At 57.0% G+C, this 14,505-nt stretch overlaps 1 protein-coding gene across 2 annotated transcripts in view; it reads left to right on the top strand.

The window, feature by feature from the left end:
• The window catches only part of TBC1D22A (TBC1 domain family member 22A), a 326,492-nt gene that overhangs the window by 180,962 nt on the left and 131,025 nt on the right, over window positions 1-14,505 (top strand). For both annotated transcript variants that reach the window (XM_043562939.1, XM_043562938.1), the window contains exon 9: window positions 5,452-5,561. In XM_043562939.1, the coding sequence (XP_043418874.1) occupies window positions 5,452-5,561 (110 nt within the window). The remainder of the gene's footprint in view (window positions 1-5,451; window positions 5,562-14,505) is intronic.

Consider the following 14,505-nt stretch of genomic DNA (forward strand, 5'->3'; position numbering starts at 1 on the left):
ACCCATCCACCTACCCATTGAATCACCCTCCTACCCATCACCCACCAATCCATCCTTCCACCCAGCCAGCCAGCCACCCACCCACCCATCCATGCACCCACCAAACCATCCATCCATCCATCCATCCATCCATCCATCCATCCACCCACCCACCTACCCACCCACTCACCCACCCATCTACCTACCCACCCACCCACCCACTTATCCACTGACCCATTCACCCTTCTACCCACCTACCCACTAATCCATCCATCCACCCACCCAGCCAGCCAGCCAGCCAGCCACCCAGCCACCCAGCCACCCATCCATGGACCCACCAATCCATCCATCCATCCACCCACCCACCCACCCACCCACGCACCTCCCTATCCACCCACCCATCCACTGGCCCATCCAGCCACCCACCCACCCAGTCTTGTGGGATAGTCATGACTGGCTCTGGATGTGCTAATTGTGCAGTGCTGTTCACACTTTGTAGGATGGGAAGTACTGAATGCCAGCAGGTCCCCTCACCCTAATCATTCTGACCCCCAAATGCTGCACGAGCTTCTCGGAGCACTTAGAAGGACAGTACCACCACCCTTGGGAACTTCTTCTCTAGGGATGTTTATCTGTAGAAAAGATAGACCTTCGTGAAACCATCCCCGCTGCTTAAACAGTATTTTTACCCCTATTGCAAAAGTCATAAGTGCTATGTGAAAATTTGTTGCTCTATTTATTCTCTACCCTTCTGTAAAAAGTAACGAGTGGTGGTAGTTATCCCCTCCCCACCTTTCCCGGGGGCACCACAGTCCTGTCTCTGGCATCTTTCTGAGCAGTGTTCTCTGCGTGAGTGTATGTACGACATGCAAAGGCGGGAGTTTTTGATAGAAGTGGCGTTGTTGATAAAGATGGGATTATGTTACAAATTGCGTTTTCAACAATAACATGGCAGGGTAGCATTTTCAAAGAATTTATTTAAATTGTCTCTTAAAGCCTTTTTATGACTGGAGAAGGCGAGTGAGATATTCTGAAGTAGACGGCTGTTTTACATCTTGTGCCTTCACGTGTAGTTGTGGTCCACGTGAGGCTGCTGACCTGCCCTGGGCTGGCCGGTGCCTTGTCTGTGTCCCCAGGTGCCACTTGGGTGAGCTGGGGCCATGTTGGCCTCCCTGCCGCCCGAGGCTTGGGGACCAGAGCTTGCCCCTTTCTCAGCTCGCGGCCCGTGGGGTGCAGGGCTCGGCCCTGAAAGGTGGTGTGCGGACAGCGTGGGAGGAGGACTGGGTGGTGCTCCCGCGGTGTGGCACGCGCTGGCGGTGATGTTCGTGCTCACGGGACAAAGTAGGACACGGGGTCTGGTCCAGTTTCACATGAAACAGCGTGGCCTAAATTCCATTAATTTCAGTCATGTGTTGGGCATAAACATGGCTCTCGAGAGTCCGCGCTACCCCTCCCTGGCCTTCCGGGGCCTGCAGTACCACCTGGCGGGGAGAAGGCCGTGGAGGGCGTGGAGGGGCCAGTCCAGGGGTGCTCTGTGCGGCACCCACCTCCCGTGGCAGCCGGCAGCCGCAAGCAGTGTGCGGGCTGTGTGGCGTGGGTCAGGATTAGCCAAGCCCAAATCCACGTGGCCCAGAGGGCTCGGCACCCCAGAGCCCCTGCTCTGGCCAGGCCCCTGCGGTGTGGTTTGGGGCGCCCCTCCGTGTGACAGCAAGCTCTGCTTGTTCTCTTTTGTCCTTGAATGTTCCGTTTCCTCCTTTGAGTTGTTTCTTCTTTTGAACGGTGGGATTGCCCGTGGTTTCCCCTCGTTGGCGATCTCAGCGGGCAGTGCGCCTGGCCCCTCCCCTGTCACTCGGCGTGGCACACGTTTGGGGGCGACGTCCTACGTGGCACAGGCTCCATGGCTGCCAGCCCCAGGGCTCCCCGGTGGCTCCCTGTTCAGGTTCCCTCCCCGCCTGGTGCCCCTCCTTGCCCCAGGGATGTGGAGACAGCATGCCCAGGGGGAGGCATGTACCTTTGGGTTAAAACCTGTCACAACCGTTGGCCATTTTGGGGTCTTGACTCAGAACCTGTGTCCGCCCCGCAGTGGTGAGGCTCCCGGGCCTCACGGTGGATGGTTCGGTAAGTTAGCGTCCCACCGACAGGACCTGTGCTAAACGTGCCGATTTTGCTCTTGGTGTGGTCTGGGCTGTGACCCCAGAAACCGCTGGTGCCCAGTCTCCTGCGGGGACCCCCAGGGGCCGGCAGTGCCAGCCTCGGGAGTTTCTGTAGTCGGCTCTGACCCTGTGACCGCGGCGTAGGGCTTCTGGAGTGTTCTGTGGCGCCCTCTGTGCCTTCCCCCATGTGGGTGGGTGTCTTCCCTGGGAGGGTGGACATTTAACTCACTGTGATAATGAGGGTCATTCCCATTCTCTGAGCTTTTGGAAGACAGATCGGCACAGGGTTTCTCTGGGTTAAATGCCACTACCTCATCACCTTGAGGAGTAACAAACAGCCCGTTGTGGGAAGTTACACGTAATGGAGGCTGCCCAGCCAACCTGGTGTTGGATAAAGCAGTAAGCCAGCTGAGCAGACAGAGAAGGGTCTCCGAGGCTCGTGCGCGTCAGCCTGCCGCCTGTGCCCTGTGTCTCTGCGCTGGGGGCGCCGCTGGGAGCTAGGGGAGGGCTGGAGGCCAGGCAGGCTTTGTTTCCCTGCTGTGACAGCTGAGGGGACATCTCGGTGCTTTGAAGGCCCTCCAAAGAGAGACTGTTGATGGCACACGTCTCAGGAGGAGTCCCCCGATGATCGTCACGGAGCCCGCTCCCGGGACTGGAAGGTAACATCAATCCGCTCTAGTTTGGTGGGATGTTGGATTGATTCCGCCCAAGCCACAGGAGGCCACTTACACTCGTGCCTGCGAGCTTGATCTTCCAGCAGGATGGCGTCATGTCGGGCAGACCTCGTGCACTTGGCCAGTGAGCCCTGGGAGACCCAGTTTCCTCCTCTGTAAACAGGTGGAGTGGATGCCTCCAGACGTCCCGAGCCAACATTTCCGCGGTGGGGCTCTGTCGGAGGGTGTGCTCAGGCCCGACGTTGGCCTGCGAGGACAGCCGAGTGTGAGGCCAGGCGCCTTGCCGGGCTGCACCAGGGTGAGGCAGAGGGGTGCCCGGGTGTGGGAGGGAGAGTGTCAGCCCGGTGGGGCAGCTGGGGACAGTGCGCGTGTCACGGGCACACGCAGGCTGGGAGGAGGGAGCTCAGAGCCGGCCTGGCCAGCCTGGGGACTCTCTTCAGCACATCCTGTGTTGGGAGGGGCCCTGGACGTGGCGGGGGGGCATTGCCCCTTACTCACTTCTGCACTCCAGGCCCTGGAGTGTAGGGACAGCGCCACCACACAGAGATCACTGCTGTGTGTTGTCGCGTGACCCCAGTGTGGGGACAGCCCAGTGTCCCACAAGGGACAGGGGTAGGCAGTGTGGCTCATGCGTACATCGCAATGTTATCCTACCCTAGAGAGGACTGAACAGAAGGCTGGCACAGGCTGCGGCCTGGATCCGCCCTGGGAACTCGGTGCTGAGTGATGCACGCCAGACACACGGCCCCTGTGCTGTGCGGTCCCGTTACCTGAAATGTCCGAGCAGGAGGACCCACGGAGGCAAGGCACCGATTGCTGGTTGCCAGGCGCTGGGGGAGTGCCTGCATATAGGCTTGCTTGGGGGTGGTTGAGAATGTTCTGGAATTATGTGATGGTGACAGTTATCTGACTCTGGGAGTACGCTAAAACCCACTGAATCGTGTGCTTTAAAAAGGTGGATTTTATGGTACGTGAACCGCGTTTCATTAAATAAACCCCAAACCAACCAGAACACAGAAGGGCTTGTTGAATGAACGAGGGAGTTGAATGGGTGAGGGGGACGGAGTGACCGTCTGGTCACAGTCCCTACACACGTGCTCCTGGGCGCCCCGGGGACTGAGAGCACAGTTGGCCAGGACGCGCCCTCATGAGCGTGAACCCTGTGGGGCCTGCCTGTGGAGACTCGCGTGGCCCGCGTGGAGGGCCTGGCCGGGCTTTGGCACCCGGACCCCCCCCCGGCCTGTTTTTGCCATCGTGCGTGTCGCTGCGAGCAGGGAGCGAGTGGAGGGTGGCTCCAGTGGCTCTGGCGCGAGGTGAGGCGGTGTCAGGGAGCCTCCGAGGAGCCGCTGCTTGAGGCCTCGTGCAGCGTGAGCCCCGGCGCCCTCTGGGAGCGAGCGTGGCATCGTGGTGCCGTGGGGGTTTGCGGACGCGGGCTCTGGGCCGCGCCCGCTGTTTGCGCCCCATTTGCAAGGGTGCAGCGCTGGTGATAACAGACGGGTGACGGAGGTTAACGAGCTCGTCCGTGTGAACAGTGGAGAGGAGCGCCCGGCGGCCAACAGCTGCTCAACAGGTGTTAGCAATTATTACTCTTATAATTATTGTCATTTCTGCCCACTTAGAACTTTCTAAATATATTCTCGGTGGAATTGCTTCTTTTCTTAAAGATTTGCCTTGCAAAGATGCCGTGCATGTTGGCAAAATAAAACAAAAGTAAATAAAAAAGTAGAATACTCAATTTTTGAAACATTTAGGAGTTTCATGCTGGAGGATAGCAGTTTTTATAAGGATCTGAAATTAGTCCTTTCAAACTTCTGATAAACCATTTCAATCAGGCATCTGTTTTGCATTTTAAAAGTTTTTTTTTTTAATGTTTATTTTTGAGAGAGAGAGAGAGAGAGAGAGGCACCAAGTGCTCGAGCGTGTGAGTGGTGGAGGGCCAGAGGGGGCGGACAGAGGATCCGAAGTGGTCTCTGTGCTGACAGCGAGCCCAACGCGGGCTCGAACTCACAAACCGTGAGATCGTGACCTGAGCCGAAGTCGGACGCTTAACTGACTGAGGCTCCCAGACGCCCCACGTTTAAATTTTCTCTCTGGGTTTTTTACCCTCGAAGAGAGAGGTTGCTCAGAGCACTGTCCCCTGTTCTGCACACACGTCCTCCGCTGCTTCCTGGGTGTTCGCCTGCAGCACAGGGGCCTCCGCCCAGCGTGGCTTTGGAAACTCTAACCTTGGAGACCAGGGTTTAGAGAAATTATTGTCTAATGAGCATGTGACTGTGTGAGAAGCAGGATTTTAAACATCTTATGAGAAAACTTTCAGATCTGTGTCAGGAGTAAGTAATCTATTTTAGGCCCTCTCTGATTAGGATGCAAAATGCCTGAGAAGCAATAATTTACAATATATTAATTATGTTAATTAATTGGAGAAGACTCAGAATATTAATTACCTGCAACTAACTAGGTGTTAAAATTGAGAACCAGTAGGTGATGAGGGGGAACACTTGGAGGCGTGTAGCCGGAGCGGGACAAATGGACCCCGGCCCGACCTTGGGTCTCAGACCGGCCCCGCCCCTGCCCCTGCCCCGCCCTGTGGTGTGTGTCCCATGGGTTAACCGCTCGCTGTCTTTTCCATGCTTCCCGGCCCACAGAGGAGGAGGACGTGGATGCCGCCGACGTCTCCCGCGTGCCCACCGACGTGCTGCGTAACGTGGAGGCCGACACGTACTGGTGCATGAGCAGGCTGCTGGACGGTATTCAGGTGAGCCCCTGCCGGCCCGGACCCCAGGCAGACGCCGCTCCGGTCTGAAACCAGGGCCACCGGGAGCCCTGGGCCTGCCACCTGCCTCCGTGCCCGGCTTGGCCGCTGCTCCCCTCGGAGGCCTCCCTTTCTACACCCGGGCGCGTGTCTCCTCTGCGGGGTGACGGCTCGTGAGAGACCCCGTGCGTGCGCGCCTGCATCTGGAGACGGTGCCAGCAGCAGGGCGCGGCAGGGCTCCTAGAGGGTGGGGCTGTCCCCTCGCCTGCAGAGTCTGGTCCCCGCACACTCCCCTCTTTCCTGCTCTGCTGCCCGTGACGCCCAGTGGCACCGGCACCAAATGTAGGCTGTCTTCAGTGAGCCGTTTTGCCGTCCACACGCAGAGAACTGGATTCAGGGCCACCCGCCCTTCACAGGGCACACGGTTTAGGCCTCAGCCTCTCCCCTGTTGCCCTGGGCCTAGGAGCAAGCTGGCCCTGAGGGGTCTGATCGTCCCAGGAAGCGCAGCTGGGCCTGGTCCCACAGGAGGCGCAAGCTGCCAGAGGCCTGCCCCCCGTGGTCGGGTCTCTGTGGACTTGGTGTCTGTCAGACCGATGGCTGGGATTTCCCCAGAAAGGCTGTGGGTCTCCCCGTGCTGGGGGTGGTTTTGGGAAAGTGGTTTGGGCGAAGAACCCCACGCAGAGCAGGAATGAGGACTGGGGCCTCTCGGCGTCGCAGGAAGTGGCCGAGGACACGGACCACGGCCCGTCTTAGGCGCGTTGTGTGCCTGCACACCTTTCCTAGATGCGTGCTTTGTGCTGGGTGCCTCACGCCGCCCTGGGGAGGGACGGGAGTGTCAGGCTAAGGCCTCCCCGGAGCTCAGTGTGGGACGCAGGGTAGACCCAAAGGGGTGTCGTGAGGATATTGAGACGCGTGCTCCTGAGGACCCGATTCGGGAGTGCAGTGAGACCTGGAGGGTGACGGGGGCGGTGGGGGAAAGGCCGGAGCAGGGTTTGGCTGCTGGAGGTTTTCCGAGGGACCCCACGGGCTAGGTTCATCCCAAAGATGGCTGCCCCAGGGACGGAGGCTGTGCGGGCGTCTGCACGCTGTGCCGGGACCCCTTCTGTCACAGGTGAGTAGGGGCGCTTCCGCCTGAAGGGAGAAACTCGTGGGGTGCGCCTGTCGGGCTGGCCTTTCCTGACCGTCGTCGCGGCGCCGTGCCCGGCGCCCGTACCTGCGGAGGCCTCAGCTCGGCTGCTGGCTTAGAGGTGGTCCGAGTGAGGCTCCCACACGGGGGGCCCCGAGAGTGGGGCCCGAGGCTGAATTTGAGTGAAGTAGCCAGAATGATTGTGCTGGAGAGGACAGCGTGGGTTCCCGTTACCTTTGCTGACCGCGGACTGACGGAGCGGGGGGGGGGGGGGGGGGGGGGGGGGGGTCCTGCTGCAGTTGAGGACCGGGAGCCTTGTTTGCATCTTGCGGAGAAAAACCCGCCTGCCGCGTTCTGGCCCAAGCGTCGCTGTATCATTTCCCTACGTTGTTTGATGTTTTCACGTGTTTTGGTCTTTCTCCCAAAACTGAAGACATTTTTGTCCCCTTTCGAAAACAGATTGAATCATAATGCGAGACTTCATCGATTTCAGATGTCACTCCTCTGACCTTGAGGGGTGGAATTTCTGCCATTTAAATGCAGGATCATCCCGTTTGTGTTTGTAAATAAAGTCAGTTCACCCTGGGAGCGACACTGGCTTTTCCTTTGTCAGCCGAGGCTTGCTGTCCGATGCAGGGGCTTCTCGACAAGGGTGGCCTGTGCACGTGCGTGCGCCACGCTCCGCAGGCCGACGGGAGCCACGCGGCCCTCCTGTGGGCAGTGTCGAGGGGCCCGGTTACCAGCCCCAGGGGGCGTGGGGAGGTGGGTCATTCCCCCGGCCGGGGGACTGTTGCGTGTGTGCCGGTGCCCCTGCCCTCTCGTTCATATGGGTGCGAGGGTCTGAGCTGACACGAGCGGGAGGAAGGACGGACCGAGGCATCGGTGCCCTGAGGGGCTGGGAGCTTCTGTCGCTGCCCGACCCGCGGCATCACTGGCTTCCGCTGCCCCGCTCCCTCTCTTGCTCCTGGACCTGCCCTGTCCTCGCCACTCTCTGGAGACGCGGGAGCCGTCTTCCTCCAGCACCTTCTCGTCCCTTCACTGCTCGGTTGCCGGGCATTGGGAACACCGTGGGGCTTTGTCAGGTGCAGGCTCTCAGCTTGGTTCCCTGCATTTTAGGAAGTTGTGCGAAATCCCCATGCCAGAGGGGCTGCAGGGACGCAGAGTCGCTGGGCCAAGTCGGTGCGGCGGCTCCCTCACCAGTGATTGGGCTTCCCGTGGTCGGTGGCAGTCACAGCGGGACAGGGGTGAGGCAGTGACAGCCCAGCGTGCCCTCGGTGGTCCTCGGCCTCACGGCAGAAACGGTGTCACAGCCCTGAGAGAGCCCACGCAGAGAGATCCCTTGCCGGGGATCAGGGAGCACATGTTGGGACCCACATTTGAGCCCCGAAGCCTGCGGTTTTCTACTCTGCCGTGTGACCGTGTCCAGCTAGAATCAGGGGAAATGACTGCCGTCGAGCTGGATAAGTTCTGGAGGGCAAAGGCCACATCTGCTCATTTTTCTGGAGACGTAGCTGGGGTTTGGTTCCCCTTGGGGCCTCGGTCTGAGACTCCGTTCTGCATTTGGCCACGGCGTGGCACACACCCGCCCTGTACAGGTGCCGCACGCGGTTGCCTACCTGCTGTCCCCGTGGGATGTGTCTCCTGGTGGCCAGGGGTGCGGCCAGAGGACTGCCGATGGAGGACGGAATTCCAGGGGTTCCGGGGGTGGGGGGTGGGGGCTCTGGCCCCAGGAGGACGGCAGGCCAGGACCAAGGAGACGTCGCTTGCTCCCAGCACGTGCCTGGAGGCGCTGGGTGATGGTGAGCAAAAATCGGCTGAAATGCGTAGAGTCACTGGACTCCTCGGTGAGGGGAGTCCTCCAGAAACGAGGAGTAATGACCCCACCGGTGGATGCTGGTAAACTTGAAGCGAGTTATCAGACACGGTAACGCATGAAAGTTTAGGTGTTATTGCCCTGGCCCGGAGTGCAAGTAAGACAGAACTTCTCCTGCGTGGGGAGTCTGGGTGCTGCCCAGAAACCGAGGTGACACAGTTCTCCTGTCGAAGCTCTCCAGCGTCGTGTCTCAGTCTTTTTTTTAAATTTTTTTTTACGTTTATTCATCTTTGAGAGAGACAGAGCATGAATGGGGGACGGGCAGAGAGAGAGGGAGACACAGAATCTGAAGCCGGCTCCAGGCTCCGAGCCATCAGCACAGCACAGAGCCCGACGCGGGGCTCGAACCCACGGACCACGAGATCCTGACCTGAGCTGAAGTCGGACGCTCAACCGACTGAGCCACCCAGGCGCCCCTCGTGTCTCAGTCTTGAAGAGTCCTGAATTGCACAAAGAGCTTTTACCCCCGTGGGTTAATTCTCACAATCCTTACTGTGTTAGAAACTCAAATGGCGATATTTTGAACATATCTATTAGTTTATCCAAAAATAACAACGATGAACGCGTTACATGCTGTTATAAGTAACGTATCTCTGTGATGAACTAATGTTTCCACAATATAGCTATTTAGAGGACAGGCGCTGTGCTTCTTTGTGGTAAGACTCTCTGTTACGTGACTGAAGACCGTGGCATTCTCACGTGTGCTTCCGTGCTCAGTCTGTTGTGATGCGTCGCTTTTGACGGGACTGTGTGAAAACAGCTCAGCCGCACACAGGGAGGTCGTTGGAGGAGGGAGAATTTTCATAGTCCTTTCCGACGACCGTGGATGTTTTCTCTTTAACACTGTGACGCGGCTTGTCAGGTGACAGCTTCCTAAGGTTACTGCCGTGTGACATCGGAAGCCCCATCAGTGAACGTTTTGTACCAAGTTACGTTAAAATCCATCGGCCTGTCCTGCACTCTGAGTGGATGTTTTGCCCACGTGCGGTTCTGTGACATCAGACGTTGGCCATTTGGAGAAGGTCGGATGTCTGGGGGGGTGCAGATCTGGACGCCGACACGCTCCCCCACATGGCGTCAAAAACTCCCGCTTGTTGTATTTACTGACGTCTTATAAGAAGAACCTGTTGAACCCAGAGTAGCAGATAAAAGTTCTTCAGAATTCCGATTTGGGCTTCAAAGCTCAAATATTATTATCGGCAACACATACTGTAGATTGTTTTCATTGAAGCGACAGTCTTTGTTCATTCTTGAGAAAATGTCTGCCAAAAACCCAAGTTTGAATAACCAGTTTGCCTGTTAGTCATTTTTCGCTAGTTAAAAAAAAAAAATGACGTTTCTTGAAAAATGTGTCTGATTCAGCTCACAGCCCACATAATTGCACCAGGTGCTTTTTGGGGAAGAAGTCACCATTCTTTTGGTTTTCTGGTTCTTCCCGCTTTGCCACGTGGAGTTTGGAGAAGATGTTTACTCAAGGGTTGAGATTTGATGCGATTGATCATAAAATTAAGAACTTTTCCTACTTCATCAAGGACGTCCTTAAGTGAAATTGCCTTCTGTTTATCTTTTTCACCGAGAGCGTGTGGCAGCGTTGCTGTTATTAGGAATGCGGCTTTGATCCCAGAGACCACTTGAAAGGGTCCCCGGGACCACGACACTTGGCTGGCAGCCCTGGAGAAACGCTGCCCGAGGGGCCGCCCCGCCCTGTGGTTTTCCCGCAGAAAAGCCCCCTGAAGACCAGCTCACGATAGAGAAAGCACGAGACCCGAGAAGGCGTGTGCCACACACACACAGCTGGTGCTGTGATTCGGAGGAGGGATGTACCCCAGGGACCTGACGTTAACAACAGCGATGGGAACAGAACCAAAACACGGGGAGCTTTCAAACAATGGACACGAAGAATAAGGCTCCGAAGAAACAGATTTTAAAAAAGAGCCCAACAGAACTTCTAGCAACCGAACTTGCCGTGGTTAATATTCAAAATTCCGTAGATACAGCAGAAGAGAGGATTAGTTAATAGAATGACAAGGTTCTGGGGCGGGGGGGGGGCAGTACTGAGAGAGGGCACGGATTTGGAGGAGAGGTTTAGGCACGAGAGAAGGAACAATAGTTCAGGAATGGGAAAACACGCTGCGGGAGCCTCCTCGGGTGGCTGGTGGTAGCCGGGAACTTTCCAGCACCCACAGGTGCTGGAGGAATTAAGATACTGCACCCGGAGAAACGAGTGAAGCCACTAAACACGGGAGGTCAGAGAAGACATTACAGCATCAGCTGGCGATGGACAGGTGATTCGCTTGGGCGGACGGTTCAATGGGAAACAGGCTGCATCCGGAGCAGCAGAGGCCACAATGAGGTGGGACGTGTTTGGTGTTCTGGAGGAGAGTAGCTGTGAGGCCAGCTTGGATTTACGAGAGGGATCCAGCTGTATGCCACTCATGAGACCCTCACCTGCAACCTAGGATTACACGACGGCAGGAAGGAAGGGATTGCTGACAACAGGTCAGCACTGACCAGGATAATAGCCAGGCAGTGGCGTAGCTCTTATGCAGCTATTAGATGAAATAGATTTTAAGGTGGAAAGCATTATTTGGGATAAAGAGCCTCACTGCCGAGGGATAAGTGGATAAATTTACCGGGAAGACGCAATCTTGAACGTCCGCTTTGACAACATTTTGCGTGTGTGTGTATATAACTGTATCTTGTGAGTGTGTGCGTGGAGGGCCGGCGGGGAAGAGGAGAGGCAGAAATGTGTAAGGAGCACTAGAAGACGCTGCCCATGTCAGACGCTGTCTGAGTTGTTTGCATTTAACTGTTCGCTACCTCAGTTTCCCTGCAGCGTGTCTGTGAATGTCTCCCACGGTGGGACTGGTAAGTTGCAGAGTTGGGCTTCAGACCCTCGCAGCCTGGCTCCAGGTTTCCTGCCCCTCAGTGACTGGCAGGTCAAGCAGACGAGAATTTGAAAGATCACGGCATATTTGCGCCACGGACTTAATAGGTTGAGCTACTGGCCACATGTGGAACATCATACCTCCACGCACAGCGAGCTCGCGTTCTTACAGCAGGCGTGGCACGTGATAAAAACGGCCAGCTGGCTGTTACCACGGAGCACCGGGTGGGGAGATAGGCGCTCCCACTGGGAGTGGACTCATCGGACTCCCTGGGGAACAGGAGAGCGGGCCCGAGTCCACGGCTGGGCAGCTGGGTCGGCTCTGGCAGCTCTGAGAAAGGCCCATAATTTGGTCGTCCCAGGTCATTTCCTGCTCACCCGTTTCTGACGGATGGTGTCTTCCACTAGGTTTTGTTGAGAGCACGTTTTGTTTGTTTGTTTTAAATGCTTATTTATTTTTGATAGTGTGAACAGGGGAGGGGCAGAGAGAGAGGGAGACACAGAGTGTGAAGCAGGCTCTGGGCTCCGAGCCGTCGGCACAGAGCCCGACGCGGGGCTCGAACCACAAACCGTGAGATCGTGACCTGAGCCGAAGTCGGACGCCCAACCGACTGAGCCCCCAGGCGCCCTGAGAGGACGTTGTTTTTATTTCGGGGCATTGGTGCTGGGAAAAGAGAAACACCCTCAGGGAAGGTGTGTTGGGCCAGGTGGCGGCGGGACGGGCAGGGAGGGCTGGGCCAGGGGAGAGCGCCGGGCAGGCTCTGCAGGCCTCGTCCACTGTGGTGCCGCCGTGAGCACCGTCAGTGGGGTGGGGGCGGTGGGGTTCCACGCTGCCTCCTTGGGGTCGCTGGGGAGTGTCTGGGTGTTTCGGGGGTTGCTGTGACGGGGGGGGTGCCACTGGCAGTTGGAGGGCAGGTATCAGGGTACTAACCGTCAGGCAGGGCACGAACAGTCGTGCCCGAGGAGGAACCTTCACAGTACCCCATTAAGAGATGCGACGTGGAAAGAAGGCTGGGTTTACAGTCGGCACATCTGGGCAGATGTCTTCGGCTCGTGTGACCCCGCTAGTTACTCTGATTGATGGTTTTGTCTCGAGAAGCGGATGCAGTTATGAGGAAATCCTCTGTCTGGTGGTGAAGCGGGTGGCTTGGCTCCGCCCGGTGGAGCGTGCCGTGGGACGTTTCCACAGCGCGGGAGGGTGGCCCGGGCAGGCTGGGCGCAGACGGGGGTGACAGCGCGTGTCTCTTCTGTATCTTCTCGGCTTCAGTGGTGACTGTCCTCAGCGCTGAGACTGTTTCTGCGGGGTCCTTCCTCAGTCGTGCAGTAGCTGTGATTGTAAACGCCTTTTCAAGATCAGATGTTTTATTTAGGGAAACGCTCTATTTCATTTTCCTCCTCAGTTTCTCTTCTTTCACAGCCGGGCTTCTTTCTGCCCCTTTCTGCGTTTTTGCTCTTGGTGGGCCTTGTTCTCCGGGCGCGTGAGGCGGCCAGCCGGAGAGATCTGCCTTTTGAAAATAGTCTGGTGGGCCATTATTCCTTACAGTGGCTCCACTGAGTGCGTTTCCAGCGGTCTTTGAGATCGGTGGCCAGGCGTGGGGGACGCGTTTTTGGTGTGGCTCATAGGAGTCCGTCTGAGCCCCTCTGGGCCGATGGGCAACCTCCGTACGAGGACTGCCTTCCGGCACGATGCGGTGTCCGTGCCCAGGGGCCGGTTCCGGATGTGGCTGTCTGCTGGCGGAAGCTGCTGGGGGGGCAACGCGGCCAGGGGGGCCTTCCCGGCTTTTGGAGGGATTCTTCTTGTGCTTTTACCCGTGTGTCTTTTTTTTTTTTTTAGGTTTTTTAAAAAAATGTTTTATTTATTTTTGAGAGAGAGAGCGTGTGTGCAAGCAGGGCAGGGGCAGAGAGAGATGGGAACAGAGGATCCAAAGCGGGCTCTGTGTGGACAGAGTCTGATGCAGAGCTTGAACCTGCAAACTGTGAGATCATGACCTGAGCCGAAGTCGGATGCTTAATGGACTGAGCCACCCAGGCGCGTCCCCCCCGCCGTGTTCCCATCTCACTAACAGCACCAGTACTGGGCTGTCTGGAGCTATTACTTGTTGAATTACGGCTTCCCTGTTTGCCTCCCCTGGAGTCACACTATTACTCTTGGATTCATTACTTAACAGGACAGCTTTTTTGAGTAGAAAGGAACCGTTGCCTTTTATAATTAGTCATTTACATTTCGTATCCTTGGGGAAGAATCATTCAATTCTGAGAACTGGTTGGTGGCACGGGGGAGTGATGGGGATGCTGGGGAGAGGGACCGCATTATCCTGGAACTTGTCGGAGAGAAGGCGGGGGAAGCGTGTCAGGGAAAGTGACGGCCCCAGGGGCTGCGGCGCATTCTGTCCCTCAAATGCAGCCATTGTGCGCCAGCTGTTGGCGGGAACACCAGCGAGGAGAAAAGGGACAGACATATCACGGGAAAACAGAGCAGGTACGGGGAGCCCTTGGAGAGCTTCATGCTCCAAGAAGGAGAGGGGCCCACGACCGGCTTGGAAGGTGGCCCAGGATCCTTAGAAATGAGCTTCGACAGCCAGAGCCCGGGGTGGCCAGAGGTCTGGGGACATTGTTCTTTCCCAGCTAAGCTCAATGGAAACCCCAGAAGCGAGGGGCTGGTCTGGTGCCTGGAAAGGTGGCCGAGGGGAAGGCGGTCCACTTGGCCCTGATTTGGTTCCATCTTCCCCCGGAAGGAGCGGCAGGGCCGTCATGCGGAAGGACGGAGAGGCGGGCCTCGTGCCCAGCCCCGTGGAGGGAGGAATGAAGAAGGCGGCCCTGGTCCACGGAGACGTGTTCCTGTCTCCAGCACTAGGTGAATCATGCTCCGTGTGGGGGAGGATCTTGAGAGGTGTGATTTTAGAGCCCTCGCCGATAAAATTGAGAATTCTTGGCAACATTCTGGAAAGGTTATTAAACAGAGAAGACTGTGTTGGTTACTGGGCTGCAGCAGAAGATTCATTAAGAATGAGTCATTGAGCAGCAAACAATTTAGAAATGAAAATTAAAAAAAAAATTCAAT

Source organism: Prionailurus bengalensis, chromosome B4 (assembly GCF_016509475.1).
Source record: "Prionailurus bengalensis isolate Pbe53 chromosome B4, Fcat_Pben_1.1_paternal_pri, whole genome shotgun sequence".
Lineage (NCBI taxonomy): Eukaryota > Metazoa > Chordata > Mammalia > Carnivora > Felidae > Prionailurus > Prionailurus bengalensis.